Source organism: Protomyces lactucae-debilis (genome assembly GCF_002105105.1).
Source record: "Protomyces lactucae-debilis strain 12-1054 chromosome Unknown BCR37scaffold_4, whole genome shotgun sequence".
NCBI classification, from domain to species: domain Eukaryota; kingdom Fungi; phylum Ascomycota; class Taphrinomycetes; order Taphrinales; family Protomycetaceae; genus Protomyces; species Protomyces lactucae-debilis.
In genome coordinates, this window is record NW_024467996.1 from 411,778 (window position 1) to 426,708 (window position 14,931).

A 14,931-nucleotide genomic window follows, 5' to 3' on the forward strand; every position below is an offset into this window, starting at 1 on the left:
ACGGACTAATGATTGGGTGAAACGCTTACCGCCTGCAGATGTCTTTTCTCCGGGTGGTGGCGGACAAGCGACACCCAGTGATGGGACGCCTGATCAGCGACGTATGGGCAACTCGGATTATTTTGAGCGTGGACATCGCACAACGGGTCATACTCGACAAAAGAGTGCACCTGTACGACCAGGCATGAAGCGGGCAGCTACAGCAGCTGCACAGGCACAAGGACTTTCTGGGAATGGCCCACGACTACCACCGCTTGCTCCAATTGTGCCAGTTGGACGATTACCATCTTTCAGGGGGAGTGGATATGCCATTAGCACACATTCAGATCCCGAGGATTTGCGCAGCACGGCAAGCCATGCCGTGGGGACAAGTGTGGCGGCGAAGTCTCCAGAAGTGCAATTCTTGATGCCACTGATGGGTGCGCGCGGCGAGTTGCCATCTATTGACAATCGTCTTGGTCGTCCGCCTCCAAGTCGTAAGATGACGCTTGACTCCATCATGGATCCAGCAGATCGCGCAGAGGATTTTGATTCAGGTGATGATGAGATGGATGCGGAAGAAGATGGTCAGATTGCAGAAGGCTCAGAAACAGAGCAAGATGCTGATATCTCCGGTACGACAGCAGAGATGGAGGAACCTTCACAGCGACATAAGCGGCAGCATAGCTCCGCAACCATTCGGCCGGGTTTCCTGTCGCGCACCTCGTCGCCATCGCGCAACTCGCCACGGACGCTTGCTGCGCTGGTGGACTCTGATGAGTCTGCAAGCAATGCGCTGTCTACTGCTCGAGCATCTCCCAACAAACTGACAAGTGGCACCCACTCTACAAGTCGCCTTGGACGCCATCTTGCAAGATCTGCAACGGCCCATTCAAGTAGTACGGGTACATCGTCAGCAGCAACAGCTATGCCTGTGTCGCAGTCCAAGTCACGAATTGCACAAACACAGCGTCGGATTAGTGGAGAGCGATTACCGCCCCTCTCCAGCTCACTTGCGACACAACTTGCTATGCATGAAACATCATTGGGGCGCCGTAATGCAGCAACGCGGTCATCTATAGATCTGGGACAAGGTTCAGGCACTGGCTCGGGTAGAACGCGTCGGCCGGCTACAGCCAACGACATCTTGCGAATGGATCGAGAACGGCCCGGGGCGACCGACGACGAGGGGACAGAGTTGGGGACGGGCGAAGATGGATTAGTGTCCCGCGTGTTGCTGGCTCGGGTGGATCAGTATGCGAGTCGTATTGAACGGATGGAAGGGTGCTTGGAGCAGTTACTACAAGAACTGCGTCGCTCGCGCAATGATGAGAATCCAAAAAGTGCATGACGTCGAGTCTATTAATGTAATGGGTCATGTGAGGGGGTAATGGTACAATAAAAGCTTTGTTGACACGATCAACGTGACTGCTGCTGTCGAGTGGACGGTCGTGCAAGATTCAGCAGGTTGTTTGGTAGCGTCTCCTTGCGAATGCGCGCCATTTCTTCGCCTTGCATGCGCTTCAAGAGCGCTCTAGCACTCCAGTCGCCAGTAAGTGGACTTGGTATCGCATCAGTCGGTGGGATGGGTGCTGTTCCAAATGCAATTGCTTTGTCGACATGATGGTGCGTGATGAGCATTTGATTGCATGAAATCACGTCTGGCGTGCGTATTCCATTGGATGGTTCAGACATGAATTTGATGATTTCCCTCATGGCCGCGTCTTGTTCTGCGGCGCCAAAGTCGGGAGCAACTTTGCTGTCCTTGATCCTCCCAAGGTCCGTACAGACAGCCATGCAAAGTGCCGCGAAGGCCAAGACGACGGGCGAGAAGAGTAACGGTATGTCGCAGCCGTACGCTTCGTTGCACCACATCCTCGCATGCTCGTGCAATGCACCCGGCAACTTGATTCTTTGTGCAACGGTATCCACGACGCGATACGGATGATGCACAATCAATCTGGTTTCCATCTCATCAATGAGGTAAAACTCCATCTCTGCAATCCGTTCAGCATCCCCTGCAGCTTTGCCGTCTTGCCATTTCGATACATTGGATTGGCTGTTTGCCCAGCATTTTTGACATTCTTGTGCAATGGTACGGATGTGCTGGGGACATTCTTCGACTTTGCAAGCGAGGTAGAGACACGCTGCAATGACGATATAGGGATCTGTTTCCACGAGGGAGGCGCTGCGAGGTCAGATTGAGTAGCGTTGGGGGTTGCATACCGTGTGTAGAACCGAAGCATGTACACCATCGCTGTAGCAATTGGCTGTTGTCGTAGCTGGAGACGGATAGCAAGCTCTCGTAGCGCTGTCGTCAGCAGTGCACACAGTCAAGCAAGATGTACGTACCACCAAATAGGTGTATCTGTACAACTTTGTACTCCCATGGCTCCAGTAATGCCAAGTCTCGTCCTCTGAGCCGTCGCAAGTCTGTGTAGCTGAGTTGCCAGTGGAGACTAGCGTTGTCAGTAGGCGCAACATGGATTCAGCTTTGTAGCACGCACTATTGAGAAGAGCGCAACCAACTGGCAGCCATGGACTAGCCCAGTGGCTATTTCAGCAGTACAGCAGAGTGTGAGCTTATGGAGAGCAGAGCAGCGCAATGGATACAGTCCTTGTCCTATAGCAGGTAGGCAGCTTGTGGTTGTCCCTGGTTCGGCTAAAGTTGAGGGATGACCAGAAAGGAAGAAGCAAAAGAAAGCACGAAAACTCAAAGCAGGCGCATCCAGAAAAAGAACCCAGCATCGCTCTTATCCCTGCACAGGCTACAGGCAGTGCTCTGACATGTATAGCAGACAAGGTCATTGATCACGCTGCTGACTCGTCCTATATTGCCTCTCAAATTCGGGCTCTCCGTCTCAACTTGCACGCAAGAGAGCGCGCAAGGAAGCCTTTAGCTTGGCCTGCATGCCACCGTCAAAAGAGACGCCCGAGGAGGCTGCGAAACGGCGGAAGGATGAACAAATCAGACGTCTCTTCACCACACTGGATGTACGGCGCTGCGGTGAATTGCGCGACATTGACGATTTGCGCGCTGGACTACGTGAGTTGCAGCATCCGTTGGAGGGAGCAGACAATTTGCTGCAGGAAGTCTTTGATCATATCGACAGTGGCAATGACGGGATTATCACATTCAGCGAGTTTCGCGTGTTTGTGCTTGAGACGGAGGACAAGTTGCGACGGTTATTTGAGCAGCTGGATGTCTTGCATCAAGGACGACTCAAGCGGTTTGAGATCCAGCGAGCCTTGCACAAAGCTGGCGTGCATACGACAGATGGGCGTATGAATGAGTTATTTGAAGCCATGGACAAGAACAACGATGGCTACATCACCTTTGATGAATGGCGCGACTATCTGTTGTTCCTACCAGAGCAGTTGCCGGACATCAAGAATGTCATCCTCTATTTCCAATCCATCCATCAAGTCTCGAGCGAAGGGGATATCCTCATCAGCGACGAAGCGTTGCAATCCATCGGCTACTTTCTCGCAGGAGGTCTGGCTGGTGCCGTTTCGCGTACAGCAACAGCTCCCTTTGATCGACTCAAGGTAGCATTGATTGCATCTACAGAGAACACGAGTAAACGGATAGCGGGTGCGGCATTGAGCCGCAGTCTTTTCCGTGTTGACACAGCACCCCTTGTACGTGCACTCAGCGACATTTATGCAAATGGTGGACTTCGATCCTTCTTCATTGGTAACGGTCTCAATGTCCTTAAAATCTTTCCCGAATCAGCCATCAAATTTGGCAGCTATGAAGCAGCAAAGAAATTCATTGCTGGGCCAGCTGGAACAGATGAGTTATCGTCAGCCTCTCGCTTCCTCGCTGGTGGCATTGCCGGCGCCGTGTCTCAAGCCAGTGTGTATCCCATTGACACACTCAAGTTTCGCGTACAGTGCGAGTCGGGTGGTAACGCAGAACTTGGATCCGTCATTCGCAAAACAGCCAGTAAGATGTGGGCGCAGGGCGGCTTACGCAGTTTCTACCGGGGTTTGCCACTAGGCATTGTGGGCATCATTCCTTACTCTTCCATTGATTTGGGGACGTTTGAGCTCTTGAAGCGCAGTTACATCAAGCGTAAAGCGAAACGGCTCAAGGTGAGTGAGAGGGATGTGGATGTACCCAACCATCTCGTACTGGGATTTGGTGCATCGAGTGGTGCTTTTGGTGCAAGTCTCGTGTACCCGCTCAATCTACTCCGCACACGCCTTCAAGCACAAGGGACGCGTGCGCATCCAGCAACCTACACGGGATTACAGGATGTGATTCAGTCAACACTCAGGAAGCAAGGCTGGCGAGGACTGTTTCGTGGGTTGTTGCCAAACTTGATGAAGGTAATTCCATCCGTCTCCATTTCCTACCTGGTGTACGAGAAGTCGAAGCAACAGATGGGTTTGCGGTAGGAGTTGGAGGGTAATGAGAAGTTTATAATATACAATTACTGCATGCTGGATGGGGTGTGACTGCGCTGTTTCCTGTTGTAGCGTGGGAAAAGAGGAAATGATGTCACTGGCAGCAGCAGTGGACTCTCGTTGGACCGAGTCTTGGACCTGGGCAAGCACAAGATCATCTACAGAAACTACAAGAACAAATACTCGATAGCAATGTCTGATCTCGGTAAGCAGCCTATTCTCCTCGTAGTAATCACTAACCTTTCAGCAAACACCAACCGTCAGGACGAAGGCAAGGAGAATGCTCACTCTGAAGTCGACCCCCTCGACCAGCGTTCCCTCGCCAACCGCGTTGAAGCGGAGAAGAAGCGTGAAGCAGATGAGGAGAAGGCTGCTGCTGCCAAGGCTGCAGAGCTTCCTACAGATGCTGCTCGAAAGCACGGCAACGAGCCCAGCAAAGGTGCCATCATTGATGAGCAGCTTGAGATGGAGGAGGAAGCCGAGCTCGCCAAGAAGGATGCTGCCAAGAAGCAATCCGAGGAAGCAAAGAAGCACTAAACGCTCTTGTTGGAATGGAGGACAGATCTAAAAGATGTATCTAATTTCAAAAAAGGCTAATTGCATGCTATTGAAGCTTTGATTGACGACTCGCTGGGGCTAGATGTTACAAAGATGATGTGTCGTGTGTGACCCTTTCGTCACAGTAAGGCATGTGTGTCGTGAAAGACTGAGACGGAGCGTTCCCCGTCATTCGCTCGATCGCGTTTGACTGCTTCGTCAAGGGATGCTTCGAGGTCTGCTAATTTGAGAGTTTCTAGCTTGCCTGCCCGTGAGTGACTGCCACCTTCAAAGGAAATCATCTGAGCCAGCCTGATGCGAGAGAGAAGGCATTGGCCATAGAGGTAGAGGATCTGGTTCTTGACGCGACCGCGTTCGAGGTCTTCCTTGCTAGGTCGGTCAGCACATAGATAAACATGAAAGCAACGTACAGAGAGCCTTGCGTCCCAACAATGGCAGGCAGAAAGGTATGTGCCTCCACTTCCTTGGCAACCTGTACCATCCTCTCCAACAGGGCCAATTCACAAGAACCGATATCGAGCAAGTCACCCAAATCCCAGTCTTGTTGAATGGCACGTTGTGCTTCTTCAAGTGCATGACCAGACCACCCACTAGAGATTTGTAGGTCCTTCCAGTCTTTGTAGCGAAGTGCACGACGCGCAGGTGCTTGAATCCGTGGTGCATTCAGCACTGCATCGTCTTGCAATCCAGAGGAGTCCTGTAGAAGCAGTCGCTTGAAGAATTCCACAACAGGCGATGTCCACTCAACTGTATCAGCAATAGGCATAGACACCTCTTCGACATTATCGCTATGCGAGCGTCGCCTGAGTCCTTGGAGCTGCTGGGTCGTGCTGGTCATTGTGACGGTTCGCTTGAAGCCTTCTTTACTGAGGCGCTCGCTGTCGTACTGTGCAGCGAGAGATTGTTTGCGATCATAGCGATGATAGGCTGCTGCGTGTTTTGCAGCGTGTCGTGAAAAGATGGGTAGGCTGGACGATGGTGGGCATTGCAGGAGGAGTACGAAGGTGGCCATGGACACCATTAGTGTAGCTGGGTGCATGCTCTTTGTTTGCCGTTCTACCTTATGATGAAGCTGTCTGAGATGCGGACAAGAAGAACAGGAGGAGCTTTAGCGAGCGTAGAAACGAGTGATGGCGTCTAGCTGGACGAACGTAGCTTGCAGTTGCTGGTGTTCTTCGCAGCAAGTGGAGTCTATAAAGGAATGAAGGTGTCCATGGACATGAGGGCTCTTAAAATAGAGCAAGGCATCTTGTGAGAGTAGCCCGAGGTCAGATCATACAAGAAGCACTTGATTCAGGAGAGGAGCCAGGCTGATTGATGCCCATACGGCGATTTAGGTTGTGCCTGCTGTCGTCTCGATTGCTGGCTGCAACTACTCAACCGCACACTCTGTCTGCATCGACTCACGAGGCCTGTGTGGCTTAGGTGCTAGCTACTAGCTACTAAATCTCTACTACTATCTACCTTGCTCTTTGATCACATACAAGCTCATGTTTGGTGCCATTTGCGCCGGCAGACCCGTCCAAACCAACCTCGTCCAAGTCGACCAAAACAAGTTTGTCTTTTCCCTACCCGACGCTGCATCCATCAACCACATCACCGTCTTCCTCTTACCTGAACAGCCCTTCCCTGAGGGTTACGCTGCTACAGTCTTCTTCTCCTGGCCAGGAAAGGACTTCCAATTACTAGGTGGATTGAGTAATGCAAAGCCTTCTGCCATTTTCAAAGTGAAGCAACAGCCCAATACCTCAGGACTCCAACAAGGTCCCGTAGAAGCGGCACTGGGTATCTCCATTGAACCCATCCAAGCCGTCGAGTCACAAGTCACGGCCATGAAACAGGCTGCTGTTGCCGGACAGACTTCTACGGCCGTGGCGGTAGCGCCTCCGAACGCTGCTGTTCTGACAGGTCGTGTTGTGCGCAACTTGTAAGACAAAGATGAAGGTGATAGAGAGTGGAATGGCTGACGGGTATAGGTACAACTTTCTCTCTGGCTATACGGTGGATGCGAACCAGTTGAATGCTAATGAACAATTCGTGCCGTTGAGGGTAAGGCTTATCAACACAAGCATCTCGAGCTGACTTTAGGCATTTCAGGAATGGCATAGCAAGTTTATGAGCCGGATACAGAAGGATGCGTCTTTCTTGGAGCAGGATCAAGAGTAGTGCTGGTTTGGTTGCGCTCCAGTAACAGTACCGTCTATACTCATACAACATGTTACGAGCCAAAACTTTCCATGTATGACTAGATTGCAAGAATAAAGAGGACGAGGAGCTACAGAGAGGTCAACCTTATTAAGCGTGTGTTCTTTGTGTGCCATCTCGAGAGCGCATGGAGTGTTCGAATACGCATGGGTGTCCTTCTACTAAACTCAAATCGTAGATGGTTAATCGGAGGGAACAAGTATGGCTCTGAATCTTGCTGAGGATGTAGAGTAGCCTATACCCTACCAGACCAAAAGAAGCAAAAAAATGTGTAAGTCTTCTTTTTCGCAATGTGTCATCCTTGTGCAGGGGCAATGCTAATCTTCTCTGTTTTGTTTCAAATTTGACTAGTGTCTCCCCGAGGGGGACAAGCAGGACGAAATTCTGGTGGATTATAACCGCAATCCCAAAATTCCAATTTTAGCCGAGCGAACCTCAACTCTTTCTTACCAGACTACAAGCACTACAGCACTACAATAGCTAGTAGAGCTCAAACATACATAGACACACAAGCGCACTCCATACTCCATCAAAATGGGAAGCGGCGACCTCAACATGAAGAAATCCTGGTTTCCAGGCCTCATCAAGAACCGTGCACGCGTCTGGGAGGATCAAGAAGCAGCACGACAAGAGCGCAAACGTGCAGAACAGCTCAGAAAGGAAATCGAACAAGAGAGACAAGCGAATGAACTGCAAAGGCTCAGTGAGTTGGCTGGTGCGCCGAAGAAGAAGCAGCGTGTGGAGTTTTTGTATGCCGGTGGCGGTGCAGGGTCGTCTGCTGCGATGGAACAGGAGCGCGAAGCGTATCTACTGGGGAAAAAGCGCATCGATGATGTGCTTGGTAAGGATATACCTGTACAAGGTGGTGCTGCGCTGGGAGGGTCACAAGATCCAGCACGCACCATGCCAGGCGCTGCACCAAGTGTTGGTGACATCAATCTACGAGACTTGAACAATAAAGTCGCACTGGATCCGTTGCTTGCTATTAAGCGACAAGAAGCAGCGCAGGTGGATGCCATGGTTGCAAAGGCAAAGGCACAAAAAGAAGCAGCGTTGCGCAAGGGAGAGTCACGACGATACCGCGACAGCAGTCGGGATCGTTCCACTAGACATGGACGCACGAGACGAGATGGGAGTTCTGAAAGACATGGCCGGCGACGAAGTGACGAGGACGACAGACGAGACAGACGAAGGAGTCGAAGTCGCGATGGACATCGCAGAAGGGATCATCGTGAAGGTAGCAGGGATCGCCATCGCGGGGAAGATCGATATCGACGTCGTGAACGATCCAAGTCGCGCTCTCAATCTCCTTCGTCGCGTCGTCATGAGCGTCGAGGATCGCCTGCGCCCGTTCGACAGGATGCCAAGCATGAAGCAAATGCAGATGCGATGCGTGCACAGCGACTGGCTGCAATGAGCTCTGCAGCGAGCGAGCTGAACGATGTACGGCTAGCCAGGCTCACACAAACCTCACTACAAGAGGATCAGGCAAGACTCAAGGAACAAGTCGCGAGGGAGCGTGATGCCAATGTGCGTGGTGGCTCAACCTTTGTACGAGACTTGCAACTCGGTGCCGGTCTTGCGCGCACATGAGAAGCTTGAAAAACAATGTTCTGACCTCCATCATGCTTCTGAGCTCGGGACGCGTCTTGAGGCTGCAGAGAAGCTAAGGCAGATGCATGCTGAACTAAAGAAGACGGGCAACGTTGAGCCCAAAGCTAGTGCTACATCGGAGAAGCTCGAGGGCCAGGTGGCCAAGCTTGATGAGCGTATTGCCGTGGCGAAAACAAGGTCAGCAGCAGCAGTTCCAGGCGCTTCCATCTGAAGTCTCCAGACTCGCCAGCACCCATCCAGCAGCCTCCATGTTACAGTTGGCTTTATAGACGAAAAGACGCTATGTGGCAGCTGTATGAGAAGAACAGGAGACAGTTTGATGTCTTGTGGAGTAGATGAGGCAATGAGATGGTCTTCTGAGCGAGCTTTCGCTACAAGGCCAATGTCCAAAGACACGAGGCAAAGTCTCGATGGACGGTCTGCGTCATCTATAGCGCAATGTGAAGCATGCTAGACAAGTCATTGTAGGTAGCCAAGCGCCTAGGAGTCTAACTCTGTACCCGTGTCACGGACTGACTGATCAAAGTCCTATTCTTGGTTTCAGATGCCTCATCAGCTCAGACCCCTGGTGACATCTCGCGGCTGTTCTTCTGTGCACAACCACAGCGACCGATCTTGACCTCGTCATCTAGCTCATGGAACGACTCGTTCAGCATCTTCAACACTTGCTTGCTTTCTTCTGGCTCAAGTCTATTGTTCTCGCCTGACCAATCTAAGTCATCTCTTTGTCTCTTGGCGCGTCTAATTAGACGTCGCCCACAGTCTTTGGGATTCTGGCCCTGTTTCTTGTCTTTTATGGGATCAACCTCTATTCGACGAGGATAAAAGGACAGCCTTCCGCTGCCTTGTTCTCCATTCACCAACTTTGTACTTCGGTAGGATCATATTCTGTTATCTAGTGCCTTCGACGTGAACTCGCCTTGCTCTGCCTAGTCACCCGTCAGCCCAGTTGTTACACTTCGGTGAATTCATATCAGAGTCTACAACAGTGAGACAACAACTATCAGTACTGTTCCCATGCCCAACCCCATCATCCCCGCAGACATGCCACCCGAGCAGGCGCGCGAGGCTGTGGCCAGCTATCAAGCTCAGGTCAACCAGCAAGTGGAAACTGTGACCGCCAATCAAGCCCAGGTCAATCAGCAAGTGGATGCTCTGCAAACTGACATGTCAAACATGCGTCTCGCTCACTAGCACGAAGTGCAGGCTCTCCGTCAGGAGCTTGCCAACGCACAAGCTGCAACCCCTTAGAAAGAGACAGCCTCGTAGTAACACGACCGAGGAAATGCTCATCGAGCTTGAAAGTGCATTCCAGGTGGGAAACGAGCAGTCTGAAGCCATCCAGAAACTCGAGCGACTTCGTCAGGGCACAACTGCTGCAGCTCAGCACATCGCCCGGTTCGACATCATCATCCAATCTTTGAACATGACCGCCCAGTCAAGGGCATGATGGGGTTGCACATGGGAAAAGCACTGATAGTTGTTGTCTCAGTGTTGTAGACTCTGTTATGGATTCACCAAAGTGTAACAACTGGGCTGACGGGTGACTAAACAGGGCAGGGCTTGCCTGTGAACGTATCTGGGTCCTTGGCCTTGAAACGGGTGCACGAGGCTGTCTCTTTCGGAGGGGTTGCAGCTTGTGCGTTGGCAAGCTCCTGACGGAGAGCCTGCACTTCTTGCTAGTGAGCGAGACGCATGTTTGACATGTCAGTTTGCAGAGCATCCACTTGCTGATTGACCTGGGCTTGATTGGCGGTCACAGTTTCCACTTGCTGGTTGACCTGAGCTTGATAGCTGGCCACAGCCTCGAGCGCCTGCTCGGGTGGCATGTCTGCGGGGATGATGGGGTTGGACATGGGAACAGTACTGTACTGATAGTTGTTGTCTCAGTGTTGTATATGTAGACTCTGATATGGATTCACCAAAGTGTAACAACTGGGCTGAGGGGTGACCAGGCAGAGCAGGGCGAGTCCACGTCGAAGACACTAGACAACAGAATAGGTAGATATAGATGATCCTACCAATTCATGGGATGCATACGCTGACAGGAAAGACTGTCTGCCATGAGTGCCATGAAAGCCTTGTATCATGTGGTAGATAGATTGTGGCCAGATTGCAGCGCATTACTGAAGAATGGCAGACGCGGAATAAAGACGTGGTTCGCTGATATAGCTTTGACAGCTCTGCTTGAAGGCACAGAACATGCAAGGACAGGACACTGAAGTCAAGAACTGCGTAGCATTTGGTCGCCAGGCAGTCAGTCTGGAGCGCAGCTGGTATCAACAGACTAGTGCTCAAGTTTGGGCAGGCTGGTGGTGTCCAGTCCAGAGTTTAGCTGGTTCAGCAAGGCCACAACTCAGTCCCCGAAAACCACTTTAATCCAGCCACCATGGACTGACTCATGAGTTAATGCTGACTATGCCAATGTCTACCGCTTGAACAGAGGAGATGCCTCTCGCAACTGATCGAGCTGCAGCAAGAAATCATCCTCTGGATCCTCCATCGTCAAGTCACGCGCTGCAAGCCCCTTCCACGCCTCGCCTGTCCGTCGCTCTGCTTCATAGCTATGAACTCTTGCAGGTGCATGCTTTGATACATTCACTTCAAGACTGCCATCTTCTCTGAATTCTGCACGCGTAGGATACACCGTCAGCGTCGTATCCCTACCAGACGGCCGATTCGCACCCACTCGGTTGGCATTGGCCACAATACCACCAAACCCAACAACGCGACTGGGTCCTTTATACTTGAGATGCCGCGCAACGAGTTGTCGTTCTTGTGGGCCGGCTGGGGTGTTGTAGACGTGTAGCATGCCTGGTGGGTGATAGGCCAAACCACCATTTGACTGGACACGACCTGGTTTGCTTGTGACGAGATTAAACTCTTCCTTCATTGCTAAACGGAGCGATTCGAGCGTTTTGGGAGTATAGACAACGGCGTTTGCATTATCCTGACTCGGGGCACTGTGTTTTGATAGAAAGGCACGACGTTGTTTCCGCGCTCGAGACAGGAGCCGAGCGGCCTCTTGCTTTGAGAGTGATTCAGGATGAATTGCACCAAAAGCAGGCGGTGCCGCACGATTTTGTCCAAGGAGATGCCAACCATCTGCAAATGTCTCTGCACTCGAAGGTTTAAAACCCATTTCTTGCCAGCGTTTGACGAATTTGGTGTGTTCGTTGGCAGACTTGAAGGGTGTTTGATGTTCTTGTGTATCCAGGTTCGAGATTGCGATATGCTTTGTCTTGAGACGGGGGAGAGGTCGTTTAAGTCCCCAGTCGCCGGCTGCTTGGTTGGCGGTTGTGGTTGCGATTGCTGGTGCGAGTGGGAATTGGTTGTTGGGGCCGGATGGCTTGATGGAGGGTGGTAGGCTTGCTAGTCTCGATGACCTGAGCAGGCTGGCGAAGGACATTGCTCTGCTACAAGTCTAGCTGTAGAGTAGTCAATGGTCAGTAGTCATTCTCGTCCTTCTCTCTCGTGTGAAACTTGCGACAGCAGCAGCAGCATCGACTCAAGCTACAACACCCACGACTACAAGCAGCTATGAAGAAGTTCTTCAAGAGGGACAAGGAAGACGCAGACCGCAATGCCCTCTTCGGCAATGCAGCAAGTTCCAGCAGCAAAACAGCAACAGCAGCAGCAAGCGCAAAACACAATGAAGCAAGCGCAGACCCTCGCGCATCCATGACCTCCACACGCACTCAACTTCCGCCCTACAACGCTGACCCATACGCGCAAGATCCCTATGCTGCGTCCGTACGTGGTGGTAGCACTGGTCGGGCGTCTGCGCCCATGGACCCGTATGCGACAGGCGCAAGTCGGCCTGATCCCTATGCGTCATCGGGTCGTGGCGGGGCAGATCCCTATGCCAGTCGCCCTGAAGCATCTAGTCGACAGTCTCAAAGTACACTAGCACAGCGTGACGAACTCTTTCGTGGTGCGCAGCAAGATCGACGAACACAAGCGCCCACCAACAACTACAACTCTTCAGAAACACCCGACAACTATGGCACTGCGGTTGAGGGTGATATGGAGCAAAACTCTGATGATGACGTTGAAGCAGTGAAGCAAGAACTTCGCTTCGTAAAGCAAGAATCTCTCTCCTCCACGCGAAATGCCCTGAGAATGGCGCATCAAGCTGAAGAATCCGGTCGTAGTACACTCACGATGCTTGGCCAACAATCAGAGAGTTTGGCGAGTGCAGAGCAAGATTTGGATTTGACAAAACTCGCGAATCGTGATGCACAAGTCAAAGCGCGCGAGTTGAAGCATCTCAATCGGTCCATGTTTGCCGTCAAGGTGGACAAACCCTGGGGCAAGCATAAACGGATCGAAGCAGATGAACAACGTGTGCGGCAGCAGTTTGAGGATGACAAATTTGAGCGAGATACGAGGGAGGCTGTCAGGCGCGAAGGTGAGCGTCGTATGGATACGAACCTCAAAAATCATGAAGCAGCCATGGCAAAGGGCAATGCGCGACGTCGAGCAGGTCTTGCGGAACGCTCTAAATATCAATTTGAGGCAGATGAAGAAGATGATGAGATTGAGGGGGAAATTGATGACAATTTGGATGATTTGGCAGGTGTCACTGGACGTCTCAGGTCACTGGCCATGGCTACAAATGAGGAACTCACGCGACAGAATACGCAGCTCTCGCGACTCGATGACAAAGGGTCGCGTTTGCAAACCGATATCCACCTCAATACACACCGACTCAAGCGTATTGGCGAAATGTAGCGTGCTGTACAGTAGTCTTTCTATTCATCATTGACTGGCTGCCCTTCTTCAATCATCTTGACGAATGTCACCCGTAATTCAGTGAGTGCATCGCCACGCAAGACATCGCTGATGAAGGCTGTCTCGACCTGGATTTGTATCATCTCAAGCGCACCACGCAGGACGCCACATAGGATGTTGGAGAACCAGAGTTCTTGAGAGGCTTTACCATCTTCCGGCAGCTCCACAAATTCTATCATCAGCGCCATCAACTCACTTGGAAGTAGCATACCAGCAAGTGGGTTTTCATCCAAAATCAGAGAGAAGCTCGTGCCCTCTGCATTCCAATTCGTCACTGCAGGCGTCACGTTGAGGAACATCTTGAAACCAACTTTTGCAAGGACATCTGCAGTATCTCTCAGGTCCTTGCATCGGCCTTGTGATGTTCTCGCTAGGAAATCTTCAATCAGCCGAATACCGATATTATAGCCCCTGCTATTAGCCAGGCTCATTGAATAGATGCAAGTACATCTTGTCAAGCTCTTGATTGACTTGCGCATAGGTGTCTAGGTCATTGCATAGTTGAGCGACAATACTGCCATAGGTCAATACGAAGAGCTCAGCGTTCTACACGAGCGTTAGTCTTGAACTGCAGTAAAAAGCAGCTGTACAATCTTGTCGACACGTTTCCATGTATCATCAGCTAGCTTTGCACGCGACATCTAGGCGCTGCGGAACAGAGAAGGCTCGATCGCCAAGGCAACAATCTTTTGAGTATGTCGTTTCGTGGTTGTCTGCAGGAGGTCGCGCACAAGCTTATGCCGATGCTCAGTCTTCAGACATTCAGACTAGAAACACGGCGAGATACAGTGAATGAGATATGCTGAATGCTATGCGAAGAGCCCGTCGCTGCTATGCTATGCTCTCTAGCTAATTGAGCTGTGCCTGCTGCCCAGAAGCCTCCAACTCCCTCACCTTGCGATCCCGCCAGCTCTGTATATACGCCCTCATCCGGCCCTCTGTACCATGCCCGGGAACAAGCCTCTTAGTGCCACTACGGATCCACACAACAACGCCAATCTTGCCATTCCTGTTTTTAAACTGACATTTGGCGGCATCCACGCGTGAGGTGTAGGAGGCAAAGCCTAGTTTACCCTTTTGTCGAGTGATGCGTGATTTACGACCTGCTCCCTTACGACGAGACAGACGACCTGATACTTGGAGTTTCATGCCTGCCACGACATCAGAGAGGGGTGTTTGCTTGAGAAAGCGATTTGTGAGGGACGTAAAAGGACGTTTCTTGGAGGACAAGACAATGTATTGAGCGGCAATCTCTGCATTGAGATATGGCGCACTGAGTGGCATGACTTGTAGATCAATCTTCTTGTTGCCGCCATAGACTTTTGCGAGGAAAGTCTTGAATTTGTCGAGATTATACTGTTCCGGCGC

At 51.5% G+C, this 14,931-nt stretch overlaps 10 protein-coding genes across 10 annotated transcripts; 5 read left to right on the forward strand and 5 right to left on the reverse strand.

Annotated features, from left to right (window-relative positions):
- Nucleotides 1–999: 999 nt before the first annotated feature.
- Nucleotides 1,000–2,626, reverse strand: BCR37DRAFT_377307 (cyclin-like protein). Its single transcript, XM_040868782.1, has 4 exons — nt 2,487–2,626; nt 2,332–2,438; nt 2,206–2,290; nt 1,000–2,167 (listed from the first exon to the last, which is right to left on the reverse strand). The coding sequence occupies exons 1-4, from the start codon at nt 2,516–2,518 to the stop codon at nt 1,399–1,401; spliced, it is 993 nt and encodes a 330-aa protein (XP_040727099.1). The 5' UTR covers nt 2,519–2,626; the 3' UTR covers nt 1,000–1,398.
- Nucleotides 2,627–2,682: 56 nt separating this feature from the next.
- On the forward strand, nt 2,683–4,726 carry BCR37DRAFT_244328 (mitochondrial carrier domain-containing protein). The gene has a single exon (XM_040866578.1). The coding sequence runs from the start codon at nt 2,890–2,892 to the stop codon at nt 4,381–4,383; it is 1,494 nt and encodes a 497-aa protein (XP_040727100.1). The 5' UTR covers nt 2,683–2,889; the 3' UTR covers nt 4,384–4,726.
- Nucleotides 4,585–4,929, forward strand: BCR37DRAFT_391389 (uncharacterized protein; the record flags this gene model as incomplete). The annotated part of the gene is made up of 2 exons (XM_040871005.1): nt 4,585–4,597; nt 4,640–4,929. 2 exons carry the CDS (start codon nt 4,585–4,587, stop codon nt 4,927–4,929), a joined length of 303 nt encoding a protein of 100 aa, XP_040727101.1.
- A 140-nt stretch (nt 4,930–5,069) lies between these two features.
- On the reverse strand, nt 5,070–5,962 carry BCR37DRAFT_397232 (uncharacterized protein; the record flags this gene model as incomplete). Its single annotated transcript, XM_040871727.1, has 2 exons — nt 5,070–5,319; nt 5,361–5,962. The coding sequence occupies 2 exons, from the start codon at nt 5,960–5,962 to the stop codon at nt 5,070–5,072; spliced, it is 852 nt and encodes a 283-aa protein (XP_040727102.1).
- Nucleotides 5,963–6,330: 368 nt separating this feature from the next.
- Nucleotides 6,331–7,418, forward strand: BCR37DRAFT_377312 (inositol metabolism protein Opi10). Its single transcript, XM_040868783.1, has 3 exons — nt 6,331–6,877; nt 6,927–6,999; nt 7,039–7,418. Exons 1-3 carry the CDS (start codon nt 6,441–6,443, stop codon nt 7,114–7,116), a joined length of 588 nt encoding a protein of 195 aa, XP_040727103.1. The 5' UTR covers nt 6,331–6,440; the 3' UTR covers nt 7,117–7,418.
- Nucleotides 7,419–7,689: 271 nt separating this feature from the next.
- On the forward strand, nt 7,690–7,995 carry BCR37DRAFT_333932 (uncharacterized protein; the record flags this gene model as incomplete). The annotated part of the gene is made up of 1 exon (XM_040867122.1): nt 7,690–7,995. A coding segment is annotated over one exon (306 nt), but the record flags the coding sequence as incomplete, so codon positions are not given.
- Nucleotides 7,996–11,197: 3,202 nt separating this feature from the next.
- On the reverse strand, nt 11,198–12,178 carry BCR37DRAFT_391393 (mitochondrial ribosomal protein MRP51; the record flags this gene model as incomplete). The annotated part of the gene is made up of 1 exon (XM_040871006.1): nt 11,198–12,178. One exon carries the CDS (start codon nt 12,176–12,178, stop codon nt 11,198–11,200), a length of 981 nt encoding a protein of 326 aa, XP_040727105.1.
- Nucleotides 12,179–12,280: 102 nt separating this feature from the next.
- On the forward strand, nt 12,281–13,660 carry BCR37DRAFT_377316 (uncharacterized protein). The gene has a single exon (XM_040868784.1). The coding sequence runs from the start codon at nt 12,310–12,312 to the stop codon at nt 13,501–13,503; it is 1,194 nt and encodes a 397-aa protein (XP_040727106.1). The 5' UTR covers nt 12,281–12,309; the 3' UTR covers nt 13,504–13,660.
- On the reverse strand, nt 13,307–14,281 carry BCR37DRAFT_409446 (NO signaling/Golgi transport ligand-binding domain-containing protein). The gene is made up of 4 exons (XM_040872153.1): nt 14,154–14,281; nt 14,012–14,109; nt 13,775–13,974; nt 13,307–13,735 (listed from the first exon to the last, which is right to left on the reverse strand). Exons 1-4 carry the CDS (start codon nt 14,202–14,204, stop codon nt 13,524–13,526), a joined length of 561 nt encoding a protein of 186 aa, XP_040727107.1. The 5' UTR covers nt 14,205–14,281; the 3' UTR covers nt 13,307–13,523.
- On the reverse strand, nt 14,178–14,887 carry BCR37DRAFT_377318 (uncharacterized protein). Its single transcript, XM_040868785.1, has one exon. It carries the CDS (start codon nt 14,845–14,847, stop codon nt 14,413–14,415), a length of 435 nt encoding a protein of 144 aa, XP_040727108.1. The 5' UTR covers nt 14,848–14,887; the 3' UTR covers nt 14,178–14,412.
- Between the last annotated feature and the right edge of the window lie 44 nt (nt 14,888–14,931).

Excerpts from the sequence above, each read along its gene's own strand:
- BCR37DRAFT_377312 (XM_040868783.1), top strand. The coding sequence starts at position 6,441 with ATGTTTGGTGCCATTTGCGCCGGCAGACCCGTCCAAACCAACCTCGTC. Across the intron at positions 6,878-6,926 it reads GGTCGTGTTGTGCGCAACTT|GTACAACTTTCTCTCTGGCT; the intron begins GTAAGACAAAGA and ends TGACGGGTATAG. Across the intron at positions 7,000-7,038 it reads AACAATTCGTGCCGTTGAGG|GCATTTCAGGAATGGCATAG; the intron begins GTAAGGCTTATC and ends AGCTGACTTTAG.
- BCR37DRAFT_409446 (XM_040872153.1), bottom strand. The coding sequence starts at position 14,204 with ATGTCGCGTGCAAAGCTAGCTGATGATACATGGAAACGTGTCGACAAG. Across the intron at positions 14,110-14,153 it reads GGAAACGTGTCGACAAGATT|AACGCTGAGCTCTTCGTATT; the intron begins GTACAGCTGCTT and ends ACGCTCGTGTAG. Across the intron at positions 13,975-14,011 it reads AATCAAGAGCTTGACAAGAT|GGGCTATAATATCGGTATTC; the intron begins GTACTTGCATCT and ends GGCTAATAGCAG.
- BCR37DRAFT_377318 (XM_040868785.1), bottom strand. The coding sequence starts at position 14,847 with ATGCCACTCAGTGCGCCATATCTCAATGCAGAGATTGCCGCTCAATAC.
- BCR37DRAFT_377307 (XM_040868782.1), bottom strand. The coding sequence starts at position 2,518 with ATGGCTGCCAGTTGGTTGCGCTCTTCTCAATA. Across the intron at positions 2,439-2,486 it reads TGGTTGCGCTCTTCTCAATA|TCTCCACTGGCAACTCAGCT; the intron begins GTGCGTGCTACA and ends TGACAACGCTAG. Across the intron at positions 2,168-2,205 it reads ATGCTTCGGTTCTACACACG|CGCCTCCCTCGTGGAAACAG; the intron begins GTATGCAACCCC and ends CTGACCTCGCAG.
- BCR37DRAFT_377316 (XM_040868784.1), top strand. The coding sequence starts at position 12,310 with ATGAAGAAGTTCTTCAAGAGGGACAAGGAAGACGCAGACCGCAATGCC.
- BCR37DRAFT_244328 (XM_040866578.1), top strand. The coding sequence starts at position 2,890 with ATGCCACCGTCAAAAGAGACGCCCGAGGAGGCTGCGAAACGGCGGAAG.